The sequence below is a fragment of the Phocoena sinus genome, chromosome 1 (assembly GCF_008692025.1).
Source record: "Phocoena sinus isolate mPhoSin1 chromosome 1, mPhoSin1.pri, whole genome shotgun sequence".
In the NCBI taxonomy this organism is placed as follows: domain Eukaryota; kingdom Metazoa; phylum Chordata; class Mammalia; order Artiodactyla; family Phocoenidae; genus Phocoena; species Phocoena sinus.
The window spans coordinates 100,360,547-100,385,215 of NC_045763.1; the positions used below are offsets into that span (position 1 = coordinate 100,360,547).

A 24,669-nucleotide genomic window follows, 5' to 3' on the forward strand; every position below is an offset into this window, starting at 1 on the left:
TTAATGAACCAATACTGACATTATTATTGTTTAATAAGATCCATATGTTATTCAGATCTCCTCACTTTTCCCCTAGTGTTCTTTATCTTTTCCAGGATCCCATCCAGGATACAACATTACATTTAGTTGTCATGACTCCTTAGGTGCCTCTTGGCCGTGACAGTTTCTCAGACTTTCCCTGGTTTTGAATGACCTTGACAGCCTTGTGGAGTGATTACTAGTCAGGTATTTTGTAGAATGTCCCTCTGATGGAATTGGTCTGATGTTTTTCTTATAGTTAGACTTGGGTTATGTGGAGGAAAACCACAGAGGTGGTGTCATTTTCATCACATCGTATCAAGTGTACACACTAGCAACATGACTTATCACTGTTGATGCTCACCTTGATCCACTGACTGAGGTTTGTCAGGTTTCTCCACTGTAAAGTTACTCCCCTCTCCCCCTCACACTCTTCTGTTTTGTACTCTGGAAGTCACAACCTGCAGCCCTCACCTAAGGAATGGGGAGTTATACGCCACCTCCTCAAGGGCGAAGTAAATTATTTGGAATTGTTCTGTATGGGAGATCTGTCTCTTCTCCCCATGTATTTATTTACCAATCATTTATTTATATCAGTATGGACTCAAGCACATTTACACTATACTTTGGGTTATAATCCAAAACTATTTTGTTGCTCAAATTGTCCAGCTTTGGCCACTGGGAGCACTTTCACTTTGGCTCTTGTGTTCATTTTAATTTTCAACATGGATAGATATAACCCATATAAATAAAAGCTCTTTCTTTATTTGCAGTACGCGGGCCTCTCACTGTTGTGGTCTCTCCCGTTGCGGAGCACAGGCTCCGGACGCGGTTCACGGGCCCAGCCGCTCCGCGGCATGTGGGATTCTCCCGGACCGGGGCACGAACCCGCGTCCCCTGCATCGGCAGGCGACTCTCAACCACTGCGCCACCAGGCAAACCCCTAAATAGAAGCTCTTTGGGGTCCTTGATAATTTTTGAGTGTAAAGGGATACTGAGACCCCGGAAGTTTCAGAAACTCTGCTGTAACGTACCCCCACCTGACCCCAACACCAGGTGTGGGCGTGGTTCTTCTGCAGGAAGAGGCTGCAGAGAGGGCAGAAGCAATGCAGGCCACACTCCCCGCACCCATGGGGACATCCACTTCTCCGTGCCACCCACTCCCTCCTAAGGTTTTCGACGCTCACGCTGCCATGCCTTTCTAGGAAACGCCACTGCGGGGCGCACGTCCCACAGAGTGAGTCACCCACCAGAGAGTCAAGAAGGGGCAGGCATCTTGGCTCAGGCTCAAGAGTTTTCCTACGCGGAGCCCGCGCCTTGGCCTGGCCTGATGGGTCTCCTCCCCGCGCCAGGCTCTGTAGGCTCGCCCTCCTGGGGCACAACGGGCGTGTAGGTGTGGCGCCAGTGGAAAAGAGCGCTCCTGCGGCAGTCGCGGGGTGCGCAAGGAGGAGCTGGCGGGATCTCCAAACTTCAAAAGCGCACCCGCTATGGCCTCTACCTGCCCAATCCCCACTGAAAGCGGCCGAACAGCTCCCCACCCTCCTCTAGCTGGCCGGGCTGGCTGGGCTGGGCCTTTCTTCTGCAAGCGCACAAAGATAGACAGAGATAAACGGCTGCAGCTGGAGACCAGACTAATTGATACAATAAGTTCTACAATTGCCTCGAAAATAAGGTAATGATCTGGCAGAGGGAATGCTTTGATCTTATCAGCCAAGAAAGACCTCTCCAACTTGAAGGCCTCTAACTTGAAGTGTGAAATCCAGGAACTGCCTGCTTGCTCTCCACTCCTCCCCCATATCCCTGCTCCCTGCCTGACACTAAGGCTTTTCCGGAAGGGATGGAAAGACCCTTCTCCGAAAATCTGGAGAAGAAAATATGCATGGAGAAGGGGTTGCTTCTGGGATGTTCGGGAACAGGGGGATGGCTGGAATTATTTCTCCAGCCCTAGAGAAGCTGTAGAAGAGCCGACGGGGGGTGGGGGAAGGGGGAGGAACAGACTGGGATTATGAAAAACCTGATTTGGTTCAAACGCGATGAGGTTTCTTATACAGTGAGGGCTTGACTTGGGCTTTCGGGCAGGAGAGGGTAACAGAGAGAGGAGAACCTTGGTCCTGCCTTCTCCAAGAATCTGCACACACACACACACACACACACACACCGCGCACACACACCACGCACACACACCCCTCTTGCTCTGCTTGCTCTGTGGGTGTCCCTGCCTGGCAGAGGCCCCAGCACAAAGAGGATTAGAGAGATGAGCTAATCTGGTTTGTATCCCAGACATGGCCCCAGAAAGGGACCTTGTCTACCCTGATGTTTAAGAGGGTAAAGGAGTGAGGGGGGTCCTCCTTTTGGGGCCTGCTGGCTGACAGTATCCGAGACTCCTTCCCACTGAGGTCTGAAGGAGGCTGAAGTCCTAACTTCAGGGTGGAATTTAGAGAGCAGAGAGGCAGAACCCTCAGAAGACAAGGATGGACTATGCTACAAGAAAAAAGAGATAAAGACAGAAAGAGGCCCTGACGGAGGGAAGTAGATATCCACCTTGCTTGTTTTACCAGCGAGGAAACTGAGGCCAGGAGTGGGAAAGTGACTTACAGAGTCATGCAAATCATGTGTGGTTGAGCTGGGGAGAAAATACTCTGATTTCTTTCAGTCCAATGCACTTTGTACTGTGTTGGAGGGACTGCAGAAGAAGGTGTGAGACAGAGGGAAAGAGAAAGAGAGAAACAGACACAAAGAGAAACAAAGATACACACCGAGAAAAATATAGAGAGGAACACACACACACACCCAGAGTCAGAAAAGACACGGAGAGATGAAGTGAGTGAAAGAAGAATGAGAGACAGTCATACAGATTCATAGAGAGAAAGATGGAGAGACAGAGATACACACCAAGAGTCAAGGAGTGACAGAGATTGAAAGAGGGACAGAGGTTCCAACAGAGGAGGAAAGGCTGTCAGATACAGACACACAGAGAGACAAATGAAGACAGAAAGACAAACAACAAGAGGAATAGACACGGAATGACAGAAATATGAGCCAGAGACAGACCCAGAGAGGTGGAGACACGGAATAGAGAGAGGCAGAGTGAACCAAGGAAGGCAGAGTGGAGGGAGGCAGATAGTGGGCTCTGCAGATTGTTCCACTGGAAGCAAATCTCACTTGAGATTGTTCTGGGGCCTAAAACAGGTGGTGGGGAGAGAAAGAGAGCTCAGTGTGTAGCCTATCTGACATAGGCAGATTGTGAGGGGGGGCTGGGGGCAACGTGGGACCACCCTCCCTTGGGGTTAGGCTGGTCAGTGACCACCCAGGATCCCAGCAGCACACCCACTGGCCTCACACAGAACCTGGGCCACCCGCCCAGGATGGCTGTCAGCCCGCCCACCGCCTGGCTCCAGTCTGATTACAGCCAAAGTGCTAAAAGGCTCCAGACCCCCAGGCCCCGCCTCTACGGTCCCGCCTCTCCAGGCCTCCTCTTCCCCCTTCTCCCTTAGCTCTCGCTTTTCCTTTCTCCAGGCCCCATAGGGGAGCAGTCTACTCCCCTGTTTGGCCACTGGCTGGGAAGAAGAGGGTCTCTGTCTCTAGCCCTGCCTCACCAAGCCCCCTTCCCTGGTTTGGGGCTGGATGCTCCTTCCTCCAAAGCCCTCTTGGCCTGGCCTCTTTGAGACACGTTCCATGCCTCGCCTGGGAGCTCATAAATACCAAGGAGAGGCCGGGTCAGGCTGTGTACAAAGCATAGATCCCCACCCCATACGACTTAAAAGCCCCTGGGTTCTTCCCAATCTCCCTACTCTTCCCCAGACACCTGCCTGGGGTGGCTGGAGAGGAAGAAACAGGAGCGGGGGGCACTAGAGGCCTGGGTGAACCTGGCCCCATTTCAAATGAGACTTTTCTGGGTTTGCAAAGAAATCTCAGGAAAGGCGTCTCAGGGCCCCTTGTGCAAGCAGCAGGCTCAGGAATTCCTTGACTCCTATCCAAACCTCCCCCCAGCCCCTTCTCGGCCTTTCTCTCTGCTCGTTACCATCCACACCACCTCCCACCCACCGGGAAAGAGAGGTCATCTCCAAAGGGGCCTAGGGAAGGGGGGCCTATAAGGGGGGGTAGACCCGGGGGGAGTAAGAGCTGTTTACTCACACCCAAGCTCCCCTTAGCTCATCTCCACTCCCATCCAAGGGCCAGTAAAAATTCAAAATCATTCAGCCACACACAGATGAGAGTAGAGTGAAAAAAAGATGAATCTTAGCTCTGAGTGGCCCCATGGGGGAGCAGAGCATGAGGTGAGGTACAGGGGTGAGGGAGACCCTTTTCTTTGGGGCACCCACTTTTGAGAGGGCAGGAGGCTGTGGTTCACCTTGAGGGAGGAGGAAGGTGTGCCTCTGACGGCTGGGTGGAAGTTGTCCTGCTGGCGGCCCCAGGGAGTCTAGAGGCCTGGGTGAAGGGGAGGTCTGCAGCAAACAGCAAAGCCTATCATCCCAGCCCTCAGATGGCTTTATTGTATTTGCATGAAAATGCCTTGGGGGCGAGACCCTTTCACTCCTTCTGTGTCATTTAGGATGCCCTGGCCAGCGCTGGGCACACAGCAGGACCGCGGTAAGTGACCTGACTCCATGCAGGACCCTTCAGACCAGAACTTGACTCCCAAGTCTCCTCCCCCAGCTCCCATTTCGGGTGGAGTAGGGGTGGGGGATGGGAGGGAGAAGCAGGTCAGGCGCTAAGCCTGAGCCTCTGGCCTTGACCCTCTGCCTGGAAGCCCCACAACAGGCCCTTGCGTGAGGAGCCCAGCTCTCCAGTAGGGTCTAGGACCCCGAGACTGGAAGTTTATTTTGAGATTTGAAGTCCAAAGTGGCAGATCCCAGAAAACCTCTTCTCTGGCTCCGTATTTGTTCTCTAGTTAAGTGGTTGAGTGCAGCTCTTGCAGTCAGCTGGCTCCTGCAGCCTGGGCTTCCTCCTGTGCAGCTGGGGGCTCAGAGGGGAGCGGAAGAAGAAGGAGCAAAGCGCCATCCTGGGTTGTCTACTCTAGGGCAGAGGTAGCCTGTAAGCATTGGGGAAGAGTCTTGTTCCCTCACCCACTTCCCTCCCTCCTGGATCTGCTGATGTTTCTGGGGGCCCCCTTAGCTCAGCAACATGCTTTAATAGTTGAGCATCTATGTTATGCCAAGACACCGTCCCACTTGACTATGAAGACAGCTGAAGCCAAACAAGGGGCCTCATAAGTGAGTTTGGGGCCCATGTGGGCGAGTCCACCCAAGGTTAGGGCTGATGTGATCATCTCTAGCTCCCCACCCTGCAACCTCAGGCCCAGATGTAGGAATAAACACAGGGCCAGAGTCACACCCAGGCCTGCGCACACAGGGGAGTCTGAGAGAGGCTGCCAGAGCTTGCAGAGCTTATAGACTGCTGCCCAGCATCAGGGTGGGGCTGGGCTGGGAGGAGGTGACAGAATGGTCCCAGGAAAGGGGCTTGGCCGGGAATGAGCCTGGGCCCATTCCTCCTTCACCTGCCCCTCTCAGGGAAGCTCAGTATAGAGTCTGCTTCTTTTAAGCAAACGGAAGGGCCAACTGGAGCCTCCCAGACTGAGAGAGAGAAGGGGAGGGGAAGGGGAAGGTTGGCAGGGAGGATATGGACAGCATGTGGACCCTGCCTGGCCTCTGTATTTGCCCCACTCACTCACTTCCATCCAACTCCAACCCAGCCCCCATTTTCTACCTCCCCTCTAAGGGTGGGCACCTTCTCTCCTGCATGACCTAGACTACCGCTGTTACCTATCTGGACTCCTCTCCTCCTCCCTAGCTCACTCTGCACACCAGCCCACTCCCAACTGAGGGCCTCTGTGCTGGCATCCTCTTCACCAAGAATCTACCTGGCTTGTTCTCTCGCTTCCTTCAAGTCTTTGCTTGAATGTCCTTAATGGGGCCTACCCTGATCGTCCTAGTTACAACTCCATTGTTTCCCACTGTACTTATCACTTTCTAATATGCTATATGTTTTACCTGTGATGTTTACTGTTTATTGTCTATCTTCTCCCAATATAAGTTAAACTCCACACAGGCAGAAATTGTTCATTCTGCTTTGTTCACTAATGTGCCTAGCACAGTCTGGAACATGGTAGGGAATAAATATTTGTTGAATGAGTGAATTCACTTCGCCCCCTACTACAGAAAGTGAGACAAAGGGGTGAGAGATGTGGAGAGGGGATAAAGGTCTCTCTCAGCCCTTCTCCCTCATATCTGCCTTGGGGACGTCTGCGGCGAGCTGCGCCCTGTCGCTCACACTCCGGAGTGTCTAACAGAGACCCCCACCCCCAAGAACTGACAATGTCTGGGGTTGAAGGGGCTGGGCAGTTTCCAGGGCGTTGTTTACACCAGGGCTTTATAGTATAGATAAATCACGGGAAGAGGCACGAAAGACACCTGGGAATGAGAGGCTAGGCAAGAGAAACTGAGTCTGGAGAAGCGGTTGGGGCCGGACCCCAGCCGGACTCTGGAAGTTATAAGATGCAGGTTTTTTTAAAAAGAATTTTTAGGTCTCAGTAAGGGCCACCCTGCCTCCAGAAGCTCTACCTGCCGGCCTGGGAAGTGCGGACGGAAGAGGGGAATCAATTTCTACAGCCATAACCTTCCCCTTCCCAATTTACCACGCCCCCAGGGGGTTGGGGCGCTGGCGGAGGGAGGGAAGGGAGCAGTGGGAAAGAGGAAGGGTGGAAAGGCGAAGGAGAGAAATGGCTCCGGGGCTTCCACTCTCTCAGCAGGACCCCCACCCTGGCCTCTGGTTCGGGAAAGCTGCCCAGCTGTTTCTGATTCTTTCGTACTCGCAGCCCCGCCCGAAGGGGTGGGGGACCGAAGCATCGGGAAAGCTGGGAGAGAGTAGGCTCTGCCGAGCCCGGGCGGCCAAGGGCGGGGAGTCCGCGTCGGGTCCTCAGGTGTGCCGCTCCGCTTTGGCCATCGATTCCCGGTCCACAGGCCGGAGAGAAGCGTCGGGTCCGGGCAGGCGGGCGAGAGCTTTGTCTATAAACATTGTGTGCGGGGGCCTGGGGGTGGGGGGGTGGGAATACGGTGGGCAGCGGGTCGGAGGAACTAGGGGCAGCGAGCCGTAGATGAGAGAAGCCCCTACCTTAAGTCTGCTGCCCGTGGCGCCCCCCGTTGGCAGCGTTGGAAAGGGAGTTAAGATTCTCCCGCAACTCCCCGTGGCAGGGATTCTACCCATTTCACAGAAGCGCAAGAACGGAGAACCCGAAGAAATGACTGAGTCCTCTGTGGCTCACTTCAGTGTCACTGTAGGTTAGATGACAGGGGAAAGTGTCTGCAGCCCCCCTCACTCGGCCCTCCAGGCCATCACCCACGGAGGTTGGGGTTGCCAAATGAAGGGCGCTAGGACCCGGTGGCGCGGCGTGGGCAGGGACTGGGCGACGGGGCGCAGCGCCCCGTCGCGTCCCGCCCGAGCAGGTGGGGGCGCGGCGCAGTGCTAGGGGCGCCGAGGGGCGGAGGCGGCCGCCACACCTAGGGCGCTGCGGGGCGCCCCGGGCTGGCGCGGGCGGAGCCGTCCTGAGGGCCGCGCGTGTCCCCGGCCTCGGCCCCGCCCCGCGCCGTCCAATGAGAGCCCGCGGCCGAAGGAGCTGTCGGCACACTCTGTCCGCAGCCCCACTCCGCGCCGCCGACCCCGTGACACCGCATCTCAGCCCAGGCAGCGTGCCCCAGATCCCGAGCTCGGCGCGGCGTCGTAGGCTTCCGGACACCTCTCCCTGCGCCCCTCTCCGGGACCTGGCGCCCCGACTTCTGGACTTTTGGTGCCCTTAGGTCCCCAGCCGCCGGCGAGACTTATGGCCCCCCAGGGGGGTGAAGTGGGAGCAGCCTGACTACCCTCAGCCGGTGGCCCGTCCACGCCCCTCCGGGCCGCGTGGCGGGAGTCTTCGGGGAGCTATGCTGAGGCCGGGTGGTGCGGAGGAAGCCGCGCAGCTCCCCTTTCGGCGCGTCCGAGCCCCTGTCTCCGCGCCCGCGCCTAGACCCACGAGCCCCGACGGCTCTCGGGCTTCGGCCCACCTAAGCCTTGCTTGCCGCCTGCTGCTGCTGCTGCTGCTGCTGCCGGCCCGCGTAGACACGTCCTGGTGGTAAGTGTGGCTCTCAGGGCTGGGAGGGTGAGGTGCTGGGTTAGAGAGGCCGGACGCGCCGAAAGGGAGTATACAGCTCCCAACACCCCGCTGCTCAGGAGACCAGGTTGTCGCTTTGACGGAGTCAGAGACGATCCGTGCAGGGCTGTCACTGAAGTCGCGGAAGGGCGCAGGGGGGCGGGGAGTGGATAAGGGGGCGCCGCTCCTTCCCCGTCTGGTGATGAGGGCGCTGGGTATTTGGAAAAAGGACGCCCGGTAATCGAGGCTTCCCAGACCTCCTGTATTTCAGCTCAATCCTCTTAGGGCAAAAGCTACCTTACGAGTTTCTCTCAGGATGGATTCAAGGAACCAGTCGCCCATCTGGGGCCGCGGTGGCCGTCCAAGAGGGCCTCCTGATCCCCTAAGGTTGGCCCCCCACACGGGGGAGGTGGAGAAAGGGGCAGATGGCAAGGGCAGACGAGCCTCTCGCTAGTCTACCCTCACCCCATAACGCAGTAAGGCTTTGGTTGAGGCAGGAGCACCCGGCGCAAGGTTTAGAAATGGAATTGAGGCAAAAACTACCCCCATTAACTCCCACAACTAAAGCAAACACTTGGGTTTGCATACTTCAGACATTCAGTCTGTTTTGAGGATCTCACTTCGAACCTTGATATCACCCTCCCTTCTTCCTTCTCTTCCTTCCCCAGATGGTCCCATCTCCCATCTTTCCCCTCCAAGAACTAGCGGCTTCTAGAGTCTCAAAGCATTAAGAGATCCTCTCCTCAGATTTCCTGCAGGCCTTAAGAGTCCGGACACTTCACAAGACGGCAGATGAGGCAAAAGGAATTAAAAGTCCACTGGATTATCTATTCTTTTCGGATCCCCTTACCTACGAAAGCTCTGGATGGCACTCATCGTTTTCTCCCAGAAGAAAGAGCTGTTCTCTCTCCTCCCCCACCGTCTGGGGGCTGAGCAGGGGGAGAGTGGGACTGAGAAACGACTCAGTCTTCTTGTCTTTCCTCTTCACCCCCCAATTAAACTGGCCGCTTGGACTGGGCTATTGCCTCTCTCTACCCATGCAGTGCCCCGTTCCTTTCCTTACTCTGCCCCTCCCCCCAATCCTCCCCTCCTCCACAAAGTGTGGTCTCTTTTCCCCTTGCACCCTGTGGCTTCTCTCCTCCGGATTTGGAATCTTGGCTGGAAGGGTGAGGGGTAGCTGGCTGAGGGGCCAGCGAGCTTGGGCTGCAGATTCCTATCATTTCAAGATGCAACTTTCTCCATCCCCATCACCCCCCCACACACCCCCCCACACACCCCCCGTTTTTCCTGTCTCAGGAAAATCTCTCCTTTGGATCTTTTTATCTCTGCAGTGTTGGGGAAGGCAAGGAGGGGGGTTCTGGATGGGGGAGCAGGGAGGCCCATATCTTACATCTGGCTTGAAACATTCCTTTAGAAAGGGAAAAGGAAGAAGGAGACGAGGAGAAAAGCCTTTCAAACTTCAGAGTGAGATTAAAGCCACCCTTTACCTTCATGGTCTCAGTCTGGCTGGGGACTTGTGTCTTCAGAGGCCCTGTAGAGAAAGGATGAAGTGACCACTGTGCATCTTTATCCATTCCAGATGACAATTTGCTTTTAGGGACTCTTGATTGCTTCTTACCAATTTGGAAGGCAGTCTTGGTCCACATGGTGTTTAGGTGAGGAAGTGTCACTCTGGTAATTTCAGCATCCTGGTAGTGGTTCCTAAAAACCCAATTGGGGTTCTTCCTAGTCCGCATTTTGTCCCCTTGGCTACTCCTTCTCCCTTTTCCTTTCTCCCTCTACTACTCTCCCCCATGTGGTTCATATTAAAGATTTTGGAAAAACTCCTGGGTGGAAGAGCTAGCTAGGGAGGGAGGTGGGCGGGTGATACAGAGGGATTCAGCAGTCCCTGTGAAATGGAGGAAGGCAGCCACAGGGCCAGGATGGGCAGTGAGTGCACAGGTCATTTCAGTCTCCTTGCCTCACAGGGGTCACAGCTGCAGGCCCCAGATGCCTGCCTCAGTGGTCAGTCACTTCTGGGATAAAGTAGAAAGCTGCTTTCCAAAAGCAGGTCAGGACCCAAGGTGATTATCTCTCTTTCTCTTAGGAAAAAACCCCAGCAAGATTGATATTCTGTACAACCCCCTGAAGAGATGCCTGTTGACTCTGTGTGTCCATGTTCCGCTCAGGAGCAGAATGTCATCACTATCACCAGCTAACAGTCTGATCTTCCTCACAGCCCTTCCCCTTACTCTCCAACCACTCCCTTCCTCTCCCGACCTTTAACTGAAGGAGGAAACGGGTGGTCTCTTCTTAATCTATGAAAAAGAGAACAAGAAATAGGGGTCTCCTGGCATGTGCCTCCCTGTACTATTTTGTATTCTGCAGGGGCTGGGATGTAAGGAATCACAAGAGCAGGACTGTGTTCAGGACTGTGGATTTACAGGAGGAACAAAGTGATATCATGACATTAACATTATTGTTTTTTTTTTGTTTTGGGGCCATGCCAGGGGCTTGTGGGATCTTAGTTCCCAGACCTGGAGCGACCTGGACCGCCGGGGAATTCCCCGATATTAACATTATTGTTATCAACCACAGCTGCCATTTAATGAGCCCTTCCTAAGCTCCAGACACTGTGGCTAAGCACCTATAAGCATCATCTTTTACAATCCCCAAAATAATCCAGTGAGGCAGATAATATTATTATCCCCATTTCACACATGAAGAAAGTGAAGGATAGGAGGGGCGTAGTAGGACATTCAAGTTCACACCAATTTTGGAGCCAGATTGGTCTACTCCTGGTTAATAAGCACCGTGTGCCTCTCTTAGGCTTGGAATTGAAAATGAGCTTGGACTTTGGAGTCAGATGTCCTTGGTTCACCCCAGTTCTCCTCTGACTAGCCCTGATGGACAGAGCTGGGTATTGTTAATCTTTGTGACCTCAGTTTCTTCACCTGTAAAATGAAAATCTCTCTCTCATAGGATTTTTGTGAAGAAAAATGTTTTGTGAACTGTAAAGTATCATATAAATGATATTGTATTAAGATATTTAGGGAGAATAATTGTTTTATCCTTGTGTTCAAAGCCTTATATGGGCTGAGCTAAACCATGTACATGCACTAAAGACTGTAAAAGAAAGGGGGTAAATAAAAAAGAGGACCTCTAGCCTCATTAAAAAGACACAAACCTAAAACATCTGCAATGTCAACAAGGAATAAAGCTATAATTGAAATGAAGCCTATGGCTAGCTAGGAGGAGAGGGGAGTTGGGGATAAATCAGAGCAGTCAGGTTTTGTTTTTTTCACCAAATAGTTATTAAGTACCTGCTTTGTGCCAGACATTGTTCTAGGTACTGGGGATACTGAAGTGAACAAAACAGACAAAACTGCCTTCATAGAGCAGCATGTCCTAATCACCTGAGGAGGTGGGTAAAATGCCAGTTCAGTAGGGATGGAATGGGGCCTGAGGCTCTGCATTTCTAACAGATTCCCAGGAGATGCTGATACTGCTGTTCTGGGGACCACACTCTGAGTAGCAAGGAGCTAGAACAGGGCATGAGTCACTTTGTCAAAGGAAGGGGTATGAATTGGTCAAAAGCAGGTAAAGAGAGCATTCTGGAGCAGGAAGCTGGGAAGGAAGTAAAAACTTCTGGAAGGGAAACAGCTACAGAGTCAGGGGCATCTCACCCTTCTACCAGCCCATCAGCTGGGAAATGCCTTAAATATCTTTGTGCCCCTAACAGATGAGCTCAGTGCTTGGCACATGGTAGGCATTTTGTAGGCACGCGCTGAATTGAGAGGGGGATGACCTGGGCCTCAGGCTGCCTTGCTGGAGGCCCCCACACTGACTGCAAGGTGCTGACCACTGGTCAGGAGGCAAGTGCCCTGCTCTGCAGAATCTTGAAGCAGCTACTTAGTGGGATAAGGGTGGTAGTAAAGAAAATTATCTTCCTGTCTTACTGAACAGATGTTCCCACGCTCAGTGAGGATGTAACAGGAAGGACCGATGTGGGCTGCAGCAGAATGGAGTTAAGTCAGACCACAGGAAGGACTTTTTACCAGGGTTTGGCATGCCCCACTCCACACTGTCTCATGAGGGCTGGATTACTGGTCTCCCATTCCCATCCAACCCCTGTCTTCCCAAGCCCCAGTTAAAAAAAAAAAAAAAAAAACAACAAACACCCATTGCCTAGAGCAGTACTCGGGGGTGAACTGAGGAAGCAGAATGGTGGTGAGACAGGGACAGGCTCCAACTCCAACGGTCTTGATTCTCCAAACAAAGCACCGCAGCAGTGGGTGTAACTCCCGGCTGTGCGTCAGGCAGCCCTTTCCGGCCTGGCCCAGCCCAGGGTGTTTATTTTGTTTGTTCCTGGAAGCTGTTGCCCTGATGGACAGTGCTGGGGATGCTGATTCCATGGGATTTGTTAGTGGTGGACCAGCCCTCTCACCCCTCCCTGGGACAGATGGGCCCCATCAGCCCTGCTGAATTCCAGAAGAGGCAAACATCAGCCCTCCTTGTGTTTGAGTTGGTATCACCAGTGGTGATCCAGTCTGTGGGTGAGGGCTGCGTTTACAAATGCAGGGGGCCGGGTGGGGGGGAGTGTTGCAGAGAACATAAAGCCCAGGGCAGTCCAGCTTTTCCCTTCTCCCCACTGGCTGCCCTCCCTTCTCCTCACCCACTTCTAGGCCCATTTTGGGGCCCTTCCCAAACCACAGGCTCATTCACAGCCCAAATCAAATCTTTTCTGTCTGTAGCAGCAGCTGCCCTCCATGGTCCCCATCTGTTCAGAAAAGGGGCGAGAAGGCGTCCCTTTGATGTGTTAGGACGGGAGAATAGAGAATTCACAGCAAATCAAGGCATGTATGTGCTGGGTGCTGGAGAGATGGAAAGGGAGTGAGAAGTGGGTGTATGGGTCAGATCTCATTTGGTGGCCTTGTGGGGAAAAAAGGTGATGATGAACTCCTGTCCTCTCTCTGAAATGTTCTTCCTGAGGCTTGTGGTGGAGTCCAGGGCTAAAAAGTGTTTGAATGAAGAAAAACTACTTCCTTGAGAAAACTGAGAATGACTCTAGCAACTCACCTATCTTTTATGAGCTCACCCAATTGATCTTCTTATAATTGTTCACATTGGGCAGATTGGGGACTGGAATATGGGGAGTGTCACCCTGTTGCTTAATCTTGGTCTTTGGTTTCCCGCTGCAAACAACCCTCTGCCCATGTAGATTCATCCAGGACATTATGCCCTTTAAGTTGGGAAGGATGATTTTTAAAGACTCATTAGTTAAGAAAGGTCATGGGACCTTGAAACAAAGGGTGTGGGGAGGAGATTTGGGGTGGGGGGTCATCCTCTCCAGACCTCGGGATTGGGAATAAGGACTCTTAGCTACACGGGTCTGACAAGAGCTGTAAACGTCACTCAAAATTGCCCACTATATCTCTTCCCACTGACTCCTCCCTGTCTCCATCCTTCTCCCATACCATGTCTTTATGGACCAGCCACGCAGGACGTGCCTCTGACATGTGGGTATAACAATGTTGTCTCAGACTCTAGTTTTATTAAGTTTATTTTTCCACGAGGCTCTTAATGTTTATTAAATAAACAGGCAATGAGGTTTGTGTGACATGCCCACAGCTTCTGTGTATGTGACACATGCCTAGCCTGTGTTCTGGGAGTGTGTGTCATTTTGGCCTTTGGCTGGGGAACTGGTAATGGTGAGAGACCACTCAATTACTCTCTCTGCAACTGCTTAATTATTTCTCCAGAGCTTGTGAGGATCGGTTCTCCCCATTGGCCTTGGGGAATATCGGCCTTGGTTGGAGGAAGGGGAAGGAACCTCTCAAGGTTTGAATGCCAAACCTTTCCTCCCCTTCTCCTAATGCAGAATAAAGCCAGGATGCTCTGACAGGGCCATCTCCACCTTGCAGGTACATCGGGGCGCTGGGGGCCCGAGTGATCTGTGACAATATCCCTGGCCTGGTGAGCCGGCAGCGGCAGCTGTGCCAGCGTTACCCAGACATCATGCGCTCGGTGGGCGAGGGTGCCCGAGAATGGATCCGAGAGTGTCAGCACCAGTTCCGCCACCATCGCTGGAACTGCACCACCCTGGACCGGGACCACACTGTCTTTGGCCGTGTCATGCTCAGAAGTAGGGGCCTCTTCCACCCTGCCCCAGCTCCTTCTCTTTCTATGCTTGGGGTGGTGAGTGGCTAGTATAGGCATGAGCCCCTCTCTCCTCTCCTGCACACTACTTCATAATCAGAATAAGAATTGTGGGCAGAGCCCAGGATACAGTTGGAAACAGACCCTCAGTACCTTATATATGTTATATGTAGGCAGTGACCCCTTTAAATCCCAGTGTTCTGGGATGATGGGTCAAAGGAACAGCATTCCCTGGTACCTCCATCCTTCTTCCTCCCTTTTCCTTCCCCTCCCCAACCCCCAGCCTGCGGATATCCATGCACTGTAAGGCTGAGGACTGGAAATGGCTGCTCTGTTCTTACCAACACCGTCACTACCCTCACCCCACCACTCCCAACACTATAATAATTGGAGCAAGGAATAAACAGAAAGGTGATATGTAAATATTTGGAGAGTCAGCGGCTTGGACCTGGCTCAGCAAAAGAGCTAAGCAGAGCTAAACAGTAAACTAGCAGAAAGGGAATGAGATGAGAATGTGGAGGTGTCAGAGGGACAAGAGTGATGATGATTCATCAATCCCCAAGAGCAGGGAAGGAAGAAAGCAGGCTGGGGAAAGTAGCATATCTCTTCAAATAGGATGACCCCTGGGCTGGGGTCTCCATTGTAGGGGAACTGTCCAGCAGAGTGGGCCTGAAAAGGCCTGGAATGTGGACTAAGGCTGGCTTTGCTAAGCCGGGGTTGGCACTCAGTGGGAGGGAATGATTCACTGTGAAACTTTTCAATGGATGGACCCAGGGAGTTTGGAAGGAAACAGGAGTACAGGTCAGCCCAAGAGGTCAGACATACAAAGAAGCGGATAGAGAGTTGTGAGGGCTGAGGGGAAGAGGTCAGATTCACTGGGGAATGCTCTTGGAAGGGAAGGGTACCTTGAATAAAGGAGGTACAGGGGTTGCCCTGGGAAAGAAAAGGAGAAGAGGTTTCAGAGTTGAAGGTTGTGTGGGCTAAAGAAGGGGACAGACAAGGGCCTCTTTCCTGAAACACACTTCTACCTTTCTCTCTCTAGGTAGCCGGGAGGCAGCATTTGTATATGCCATCTCATCAGCAGGGGTGGTCCATGCTATCACTCGTGCCTGTAGCCAGGGTGAACTGAGTGTGTGCAGCTGTGACCCCTACACCCGTGGCCGACATCATGACCAACGTGGAGACTTCGACTGGGGTGGCTGCAGTGACAACATCCACTATGGTGTTCGTTTTGCCAAAGCCTTCGTGGATGCCAAGGAGAAGAGGCTTAAGGATGCACGGGCTCTCATGAACTTACATAACAATCGCTGTGGCCGCACGGTCAGTACTCATGTCTGTGCATGTACATTCATATTGGCTGGGAGTGGCCAGTATGTATGATCATGGAGTAAATGTGAAGGTGGAAGCACTGAAGGCTTCTGGATTACTTCCAAAAGCCCCAACCCCTGGAACAGGAGCAGTAAGTGCAAGAGACCTTAGGAATGCCTAGGTTCAACCTGGAGCATAAAGAATCTTCACATAGGTGGAAATTAGGGAAAGGTGGAGAAAAGAAGGGAAATAACTTTTTAAGAAAAAAAGAATCACCTCCTAAAGTCTGAGGAGGATAAAAGCTTGTTCTAGTCAGTGCACTGGTCTTTGAGCACTTCCTATACTGGCCTAGTACTGTGCTGGAAAATGACATGCAACAAAAGCAGAAGGCATGGTACCTTGAACTCTAAAACACATGAAAAGTGGAGGATGTGCCATAATTATGAACAGAATCCTGGGGCTTTAAAGTTCAAATGGGCTATCATGAAAAGGAAAGCACTGTTGGTCTAGGAAGGTTTCCTGGAAAAAGAGGTTCTTGAATTTGATCGGGAAGAATGGGTGGAATCTGACTGGGGAGAGGACAACCGATGGCTCCACTAGCCAACCAGGCCCAGGACCAGCAGACCTCAGGGCACTCATGCTTTTAGTCCTAGGGATGACCATAAAGTACCCTGACTGGCTGCCTTTCCCTTACCTGCCTCCCCACCTCCCAGGCTGTGCGGCGGTTTCTGAAGCTGGAGTGTAAGTGCCATGGCGTGAGTGGCTCCTGTACTCTGCGCACCTGCTGGCGTGCACTCTCAGACTTCCGCCGCACAGGTGATTACCTGCGGCGGCGCTATGACGGGGCTGTGCAGGTAACGGCCACCCAGGATGGCGCAAACTTCACAGCAGCCCGCCAAGGCTATCGCCGTGCTACCCGGACTGACCTTGTCTACTTTGACAACTCTCCAGACTACTGCGTCTTGGACAAGGCTGCAGGTGAGTAAGGAAAGTAGGTAGAAACATGGAGCCCTGATTTTTAGTGCAGGCACCTCTAGTTAATCACGGTCTCAGGAGTTAGGGAAGGAGGTTGGAGAAGCCAGTCAGACGTGAAAACCTTGTAATAAGATTGTTGATTTATGCCTCAGTCTGCCAGGCCCAAAGCTGCCTAGAGAGGAGAAGACACTGAGCTCCTTGAGGCCTGAGGTCATCTATCACTCCTTTATATTCCCAGCATCTGGGATATAGTAGGTACTACTAAGTGAATGTTTAAGTCAATCACCCATTTCAGTACCAAACAATGTATGGGCTATACAGAAGCATAAGATACAGACTAAGTTTTGGCTCTTTACAATCTAGCTAAAGAAATGAGATATAACAGGTAGACAAATGCAACTGCAAAAGAGAGAAATTAAGAAAAGTTTACTTGAAAATGTGGAATTTAAGCTGTTTCTTAAAGTGTGGGGATTATCTGGATAGCTAGAGAGAAGAACAGGTGGATATTCTCTACACGTGAGTAGAGTGGTAGGTGGGAAAGCACATGATCTGTTCTGGGAACAGAGAGCAGATTAATCTGAGTGAAGGTTTTGGGTAAGGAAGATTAAAGACAGAAAGGTAGTAGGAAATACACCATGAATGACCTTGAAAGGGCTTATCCAGTGTGCTGCCACTGAAGATTCTAAAATGGAGTTGAGGAAGCAAGGAGAGAGGAGATCCCTACCAAAGGCTAACCATCAGCAGAAAGCAGCAAATCATTCTTGAATCTGTTGCATATATTTGTGGTGGAATTCTTGGGAATGCTGGAAGGTGATGTGGTGTTCCCCTGAAAGAGTGGAAGCTAACCATCTTGGCTCATATTTCAGGTTCAGATAGGTTAAACTGGGAACCACCTGCTATGCAACAGAACTGTTCTTCCCCTGGTTATTGTTATGGGCTCCCAGACTCTTCTCTGTAGTCTCAGCAGTCAGGACCTCGGTAAGGGGAAGCCAAAACCCTTAGCTGTCTTCTATACTATTTGTTTTCACCTATCAGTGTCATTCCTGGAGAAGCAATTAGCTTGGAGCAAAACTGGGCACAGAAACAGGGTGGGGCTCTACCCAAGACACAGAGAAAGTAGTTTGTGTACTTTGAAGGGTGCTAGGAGAAAAAATGCTAAGAAAGCACTTCTGATTCTCCTGGTGATTTCCTGCCACTAAGTTTGTTTTCTTCCCATGTGGTATAATTCAGAGGGCTACTCTCTAAATGCCTAGAAATAATTCCACAACATCCAGGGTGTAAGCCTATGCTGTCATCCTAAAATGCACCTTTGGGGAAGGATCTTTGGAGTTAGGAGGGAGGATGAGTCATATGTGTGTTGGTTGTTCTCAGAGGCGTAACATAGGTCTCATAAAACCCACAGTGGAGCCTGGAATTCAAAGGGTACAAGTCATCCCAGAAGGGAGTATGGAGCCAGGAATTCCCTCCAAAGCAGTACTGTCCCATTGAACTTTCTGTGATGATAGAAATATTCTACATCTGTGCTCTCCAATACAGTAGCCACTTAGTAACATGTGATTATTCAGCACTTGAAATGTAGCTAGTGTGACTGAGGAGCTAAGTATTAAAATTTATTTAATTTTCATTAACTTAATCTAAATGACCATATTTGGCTAGTGGCTACTACATTGGATTGCTTGGCTCCAGAGCATAGAAGAGGCTTCTGGTGCACAAGAGAATGACGTTAAGACCTAGCCCTTGAAATCAGGCGGATAACATATATAGTAGACCTAGTCAGCCTACACTCTAGAGCAGTGGTCTCTTAACATTTTGGCTTGTGTACTCCTATCATTAAAAAAAAATCTGAACATGTGCCTCCAATATATGTATATTTACTTATGAATTATATCTATGTTTCATTGTACTAAAATGTACATTATAAAACATACATATAAAGTAGATATTTTAAATTGATGAGCCCAAAAACAAATATAGAAGTACTAGCATTTTCTTTCCATATTCAGTGGAATGTGGAGACTACTGCTATAGAAATCAGTTAATTTATTCATACCCTTCTTGAACCCCCAGGCTAGTTATGTTCCCATCTCTGGGAAAGAGGTGAAGTAGATATTCTCTAGGATCCATTCCATCTAAAATGCTATGATTTTGTGATCTGTTGGCAGCATCTCTTTTGCAAAAATCAGTCAGGTTGTGAGGTTGTGAGCATTCTCTGTGCAGGGGGAATAACACAATCCCTACCCTTCAAGGGTTCCTACCATAAGGGGTAAGGCAAGGGATATTCTTTAGGAATTCCTTAGGGAGAAGCCTCCTGCCAGTAATGCTTATCAGTTCGCCCCCTCAGTTGATCAGAGATTATAGATATAACTGTCTACTGAGTTAGGTGCTATTATAAGAAAACTAAAGCCCAGAGAGATCAACTAACTTGCTAGATCACACAACTAGGAAGTGCAGAATTAGGTTTTAATCCTAGACAATTTGACATGAGGCACATGTATTAAATTTTTAATGGCCATGGTATACTACTTTCTTGTATAGTACAACTTAATGAAATATAAACTAAGGACCGAAATATTAACAAATGGTAACTGGATCAGAGTTGTAACAAGGCTTCTTAGAAAAGGTAAATTATAGGCTAGGTTTTTTATTTTAACTTTTTATTATAGAAAATTTCAAACATAAAGTAGAGAACCTTCACCCAGCTTTAACAATTATGACATTTTAAGGCTAAGTTTTGAAGGGGATATGGAGATGTGTATTGGCAGGGAGGGCATTGCAGGAAAAGTCATTGGTCTTTGGGGAGCCTTGATAGTGGGAAGAAACAAGCCTGGTACAGAGGGCAGTAAGGAGATGATCATTTTGGCTAGTGGGTGTATTTTCAGGAAAAGGGATTCTTTATGGTTTCCTCATGAGGATGTGGGTAAGGGAACCCAGAGTGGCTGAAGTAAGAGGTAACTTGGTTCTCACTCTCTCTCTTCCCCAACCCAGGTTCCCTAGGCACCGCAGGCCGAGTCTGTAGCAAGACATCTAAAGGGACAGATGGTTGTGAAATCATGTGCTGCGGTCGAGGGTATGACACAACTCGAGTTACCCGTGTCACCCAGTGTGAGTGCAAATTCCACTGGTGCTGTGCTGTGCGGTGCAAGGAGTGCAGAAACACTGTGGATGTCCATACTTGCAAGGCCCCCAAGAAGGCAGAGTGGCTGGATCAGACCTGAACATATAAATACCTCACTCATCCCTCCACTTCAAACCTCCTGACTCAAAAGCACAAGACCTTTGCATGCACACCTTCCTCCATCCTCAACTCTGGGCTGCTACAGCTTCTATTTAAGGACTTGTAAAGTACTCCAGAGGGACTCTGGTGTCCTAGCTGGTTCCTTAGCCCTGGGAAGGAGTTGACAGGGGATGTAAAAAACTGAGCGGCTCCCTGACTCCCCACTCTGGAGGTTAGAAGGCAGAGTGGAAGAGGTAGGAGTCTTCAGAGCGATATGAGTTGCACTAAAGCACATGGTCACGGTTCATTTTTCCTTTCCCTTGCATTGGCTTCCTGACACATCTTGTGTGTGCAAGAGAAAGGATACCTGGAGAGAACTTCTTTTTTTCCTACCTGGCTGAGGGTAGATGGGGCAGAGATGAAACCACATATCTCTTCCCTGGGTCAGTGTGAGCTAACTGCCTGGTACCCCAAAAGAAACTCATAGGCTGAAACATTCTTCCATTATCAAGAGCCTGGGATTGCTAGATAAGAGTTAGCCATAGCGGACAAGTTCCATTCTCATGCTATTATGTTTATAAACTGCTGTGTTTTGTAGGAGAAAAGAATTATATAACTATACAAACATACATTCTCTTCTAATCTCTCCTTTTCAACCTGTATCAGCCAGCACTGCCTCTTTTGCTCACTTGCTGACTGTACAAACTGAGTGGCATGCAGTGTCATGCCATGCCTAACAAACAGATCATTAGAATACTGTACAACACTCCTAAGAAAGAGTAATTTAGTAGGTCTGCCTAGGCCTTGGGATTTTTACTCTTTTAAACTTTCCACGCATCATTCTGGTGGGCAGCCAGGTTTGGGAAACACCAAGTAAAAGATATGTGACTCACGGAGCATGGGAGAGGGTAACAAGCCTGATCTCAAAGGCCCACATGAGGCATTAGTGTATACTAGGCAGGTAGAGATCGCTGGCTTTGGCAATTTTTAGGAGAGGAGCCTAGCCTTTAAAGCTGGGAGTAGGAACCAGTGGTTACAGAAGGAAGGCAAGCTGGGTCTTGGGGCCAAAGTGGTAAACAGCTTAGAAAACAACCTTTCCTCATTTATTCAACAAATCTTTATTTAGTGACTTTCCAAGTCCTGGTGATTATTATCCTTCAATCCACATTTGGCTTAAATTGGGGAGTTCCTTCTGTGCTACTACCCACTGCCTAACTAAGCTTGTAGTGGTAGAGTCTCCAGAGACAGCAAGCTTAGTAAGCTAGAGGGCAGGACACAAGAGTCCCCAAAATCATGATGTCCTATTTTTATATGACTTGGACAGTGGTTATCTCTTGCCTGTTGATATTTTAAAGGAGAAGAGTGGTATAGAAATTTGCAGTTATGACAGACCTGGGTTGAAATCTCAGCTGTGCCAGTTACTGTTTTTGATATTTTGAGAAAGATACCCAAATTCTCTGAGCCTCTATCTTCTCACCTCTAAAATGAGGGTACAAACTTATATCAGATATTGAGTTTTAATTATGCCTCAAACTCCAGCCAACAGACCCTCTTACCAAAGCCTGTAACTGGTCTAGCCCATCCTGACTTCTCTCAGAATCTTCAGTTCAGGACTATAAGGTATTGACAGCAGGCTGTATATTAAGGAGCCTACACAAGGAGTTCTGAATATAGGCCACTTTCCTTTGCCGCGTTCCTCTCCAGCACCCCTTGGGGTCCTCACATGTTTGTGGAGCAGCTTTACTCCGCACAGGCAGCAAGAGGATGGGGGTGCTATAGCTCTGGGCCGTGGGGGCAGATTTATTTGGATGATAGGACTAATATTTGTATAACCTGCTGAGACCTATGTGGGAGAGTTTAGGGTGGTTTTTCTTTTGGTGAGGGGGTTTGCTCCAGTTTCACATCCATTAACACAAAACATGAACTAGTCAGGGCCCTTGTGGTCTGTGGTGAGGGGATTCCTGTGGAGAAATAGGACTGAGTGAGTCAGGCCAGGGGAATGTCTTCCTTGCAGAGTGGAGTCAACTGGATAACTGATGAGCCAATGGTGGGATTAGGGAGGGGGGAAATGGGAGGGGAAAAGAAGAGTTTCTGACATCTTGAGCTAGGATTAAGAGGAGGAAAGCTCTAAGGTAGTGGAAGGGTAAGGGGCTCACAGTCAGTCTGAACTCAAGAATAGAGCTGAATGAATTACAAAAGGATGCTGTCTTGTATGCTGGGCCACTGGGAAGAGCTCTCAGGTCCCAGTTAGCTTCAGCTCTTACAAAAGGTTATCCAGGTTACCACATAAATGATAGCCTAGGCCTTCCATGGGAAATCAACCTGAGCTAAATCTACCTGTGTTCTATTATCTTATTCTTTCTTGGTTCTTACCCTGTGGAAGGAATCGGGCCTCTTCTGGCATCTCATACTGCTCTGTGCTTTTCCCTGGGCTCCAAGTTCTAGTTCATAAAGACCAAGTTTTGCAATTTCCTATAAATGGTTAAGAGAACAGCAAGCTGTCCAGAGAGTGAGAGTTCTGAAAAGTGAGGTGGATAGTGAGAGAAAAGAGGTCCACGTAAGCCCTATTACAGAGGCTATGTGGCTCCCAAAAAGAATAATGGCCAAGCAATTAATTTTTCCTCTTATTCCTTAGCTTGCCTCTGCATTCCGACTGGCTTTACACAACTGGCATCCATTCTGCACTATACAAACAGAAACTAATTTATTTGGAACAAGCAGCAAAATGAGAACTTTATTTGGTGCAGTCAGGGCCCCATTTAGTTCTGCTGCTACTCACTCACTGCCTCTAATCTCCCCCTTGCCCATCTCTCCTCTGTTCAATAGAGGCCTGTCCCTCAGATCAGCAGGCTCTTAGCCTGCCACCTCTGTTTCACTCCTTCCTGTTGGTCTTCATTTCTTTTAGCTTTTAATATTTATGTATAATGCATTGCAGAAAATGCTGTTTGGATACAAATTAAGTTAAAAGACATTATCCTTTAAGGATCTTAGAATCTTTTAGAGAGGGCACAAGACTTAAGTACCTCAGCTGCACAGCCTATAGCCAATTTCTCTTATGTAAAAGTAAGAACGCCAGCCTTAACATAGTCCTGCAGATAAAAGCCAACTTGTATTATTGCTGGCCTTGAATAATAGCATAAATCCATACTCTTCCTTAGAGTGATACTAGAAAAATGAAATCAGGGACTTCAGATTATTTAAAAGAATCAAACATTGCCTGGCCCTGAGGGTCTGTCTGCAAAGTCTTGTAGGTCTGACTCCTTGACCACTCACTGCCTCAGTCTTCTTCCTCCCTGTTACAGAGAGTAATTTCTTCCCTTTCTCTCACCTCCCTTAGCAAGCACACCAACCACTAAGTCCTTCGCCAAATTCTCAGACCCACTCAGGACCTTGATTTCTCCATGGCTTAATATAAGAAAGATAACAAGGATTTTTTTCCCCTCAGCCTTTCTGAGGTTTTATTTAAATGCCCTCAGTGGTCACAGGGCAGAAACCCAAGGGAGGAAGGCAGGGAGAGTATGTTTCTCATCCCTGGGAGGCCTAGATGCAGCCTGCAGCCAAATTACAGCACCAGAGAACAATGTAATGCATTCCTGGGCAGGTCGGTGGGACCCTGGGCGCCTGGGCCTTGTGGAGAGAGGTGCCAGACACAGAGCTCTCCGTAAGCAATGCTGCAGAGCCGCCCCCTGGTTCAGAAATGAAATACGGGAGAGCTTCACATTATGCAGAGACCTGTAGTTCACACCTGGTTATTGATGGCCTTGGTGGAAGCCTCTGCCCCCAACCTCCACTTGGGAACTGCCTGCTTCTATGGGGGTTGGGCATCTTTGAAGCAACGTTGGAAAACAAGAAAGAGATGTTTCCTTTTCACTCTGCCCTTCCTATCAGCCTGTACACAACCGTGAGGATATATACATATATACAAATATCTCAGGCTGCATATGGGTTCTAGTCATCCTCCTTCTCCCCAACAAAAAAAAGAAAAAAGCAACTCGATTTCAATCAACCACTTCAAAACTCATACCAGTAACAGGGGTTCAGCTATAACCAAGGAATATTATAAAATTATCAACATGCAGGCAGCTGTTGGTTTGGGGACTGGCACCCCTCTGGGAGGTGGCAGGAGGAGGATACAGAAAGGGCATGGAGAGAAGAGATCAACAGTGGACAATTCCCACCCAGGCAGAGTGGCTGAGACTGTAGAACTTCTCATGGCTGCTTCACGCTGGAAAGAGTGCAATTCGTGTCCTACATGCTATGAATGATAGGGCAGCCTCCTATGACTGCACGAGGTACGATGATCAGGCCTCCTGCTCATGACCTGTTGTTGTTTTTAACTCTTACTAGGTTAGAAAACAGGATAGCTTTAGGTTGCAGAGATGATCTCCACAAGAGAAAGGCACTAGAGGGGAGCAAGCAGTGGCTTTACTAGGGTAAATATGTCACAGTTGCTGCACTAGACTGAGCTTTCCCAGAAGCTGGTGATTGGCAGGTTTCAAGTAACGGCCAGTGAGGTGTCAGTAATATACCTGTCCCTGACCCCAGAGGTCAAAGTGATAAAAGAGAGGGTATAGGTACGTTTTTCCACTTCCCATTTATGGCTTAAATGATCTCTGAGCATCTCTGTGGTCCTTCCTCATTTACTTAAGATGTTTTAGTCATCCTGGATTTGAGAAAGCAAGGTAAGCATTCTCCCTTTTGTCCCCTAACTCTGAACTGTTCTGGCTTAAAATTTGCCTTTGCTCACTTCCATTCTGCCTACGAGTCTATGGATAGAGCAGCTGGGCATGGGAGTTCTCTCTCTTTGGCCAAAAGAAGCCAAAATTGGATGACTACTTAACACCATCAACCCCGGTAAGCAGACCTGACCAAACAGAAAAGCTAAGCTGAGCGA

At 49.9% G+C, this 24,669-nt stretch overlaps 1 protein-coding gene across 3 annotated transcripts; it reads left to right on the forward strand.

The window, feature by feature from the left end:
• The first annotated feature begins 1,002 nt into the window (after positions 1-1,002).
• Positions 1,003-22,817, forward strand: WNT2B (Wnt family member 2B). Of its 3 annotated transcripts, none has more exons than XM_032634944.1 (5): positions 1,003-1,690; positions 14,044-14,264; positions 15,321-15,598; positions 16,300-16,564; positions 19,547-22,817. In XM_032634944.1, exons 1-5 carry the CDS (start codon positions 1,506-1,508, stop codon positions 19,774-19,776), a joined length of 1,179 nt encoding a protein of 392 aa, XP_032490835.1. In that variant the 5' UTR covers positions 1,003-1,505; the 3' UTR covers positions 19,777-22,817. The 3 variants fall into 3 exon arrangements, with proteins under 3 accessions (XP_032490835.1, XP_032490826.1, XP_032490845.1); XM_032634935.1 differs by lacking the exon at positions 1,003-1,690 and adding an exon at positions 7,122-8,122; XM_032634954.1 differs by lacking the exon at positions 1,003-1,690 and adding an exon at positions 11,427-11,543.
• The last annotated feature ends 1,852 nt before the right edge of the window (positions 22,818-24,669 follow it).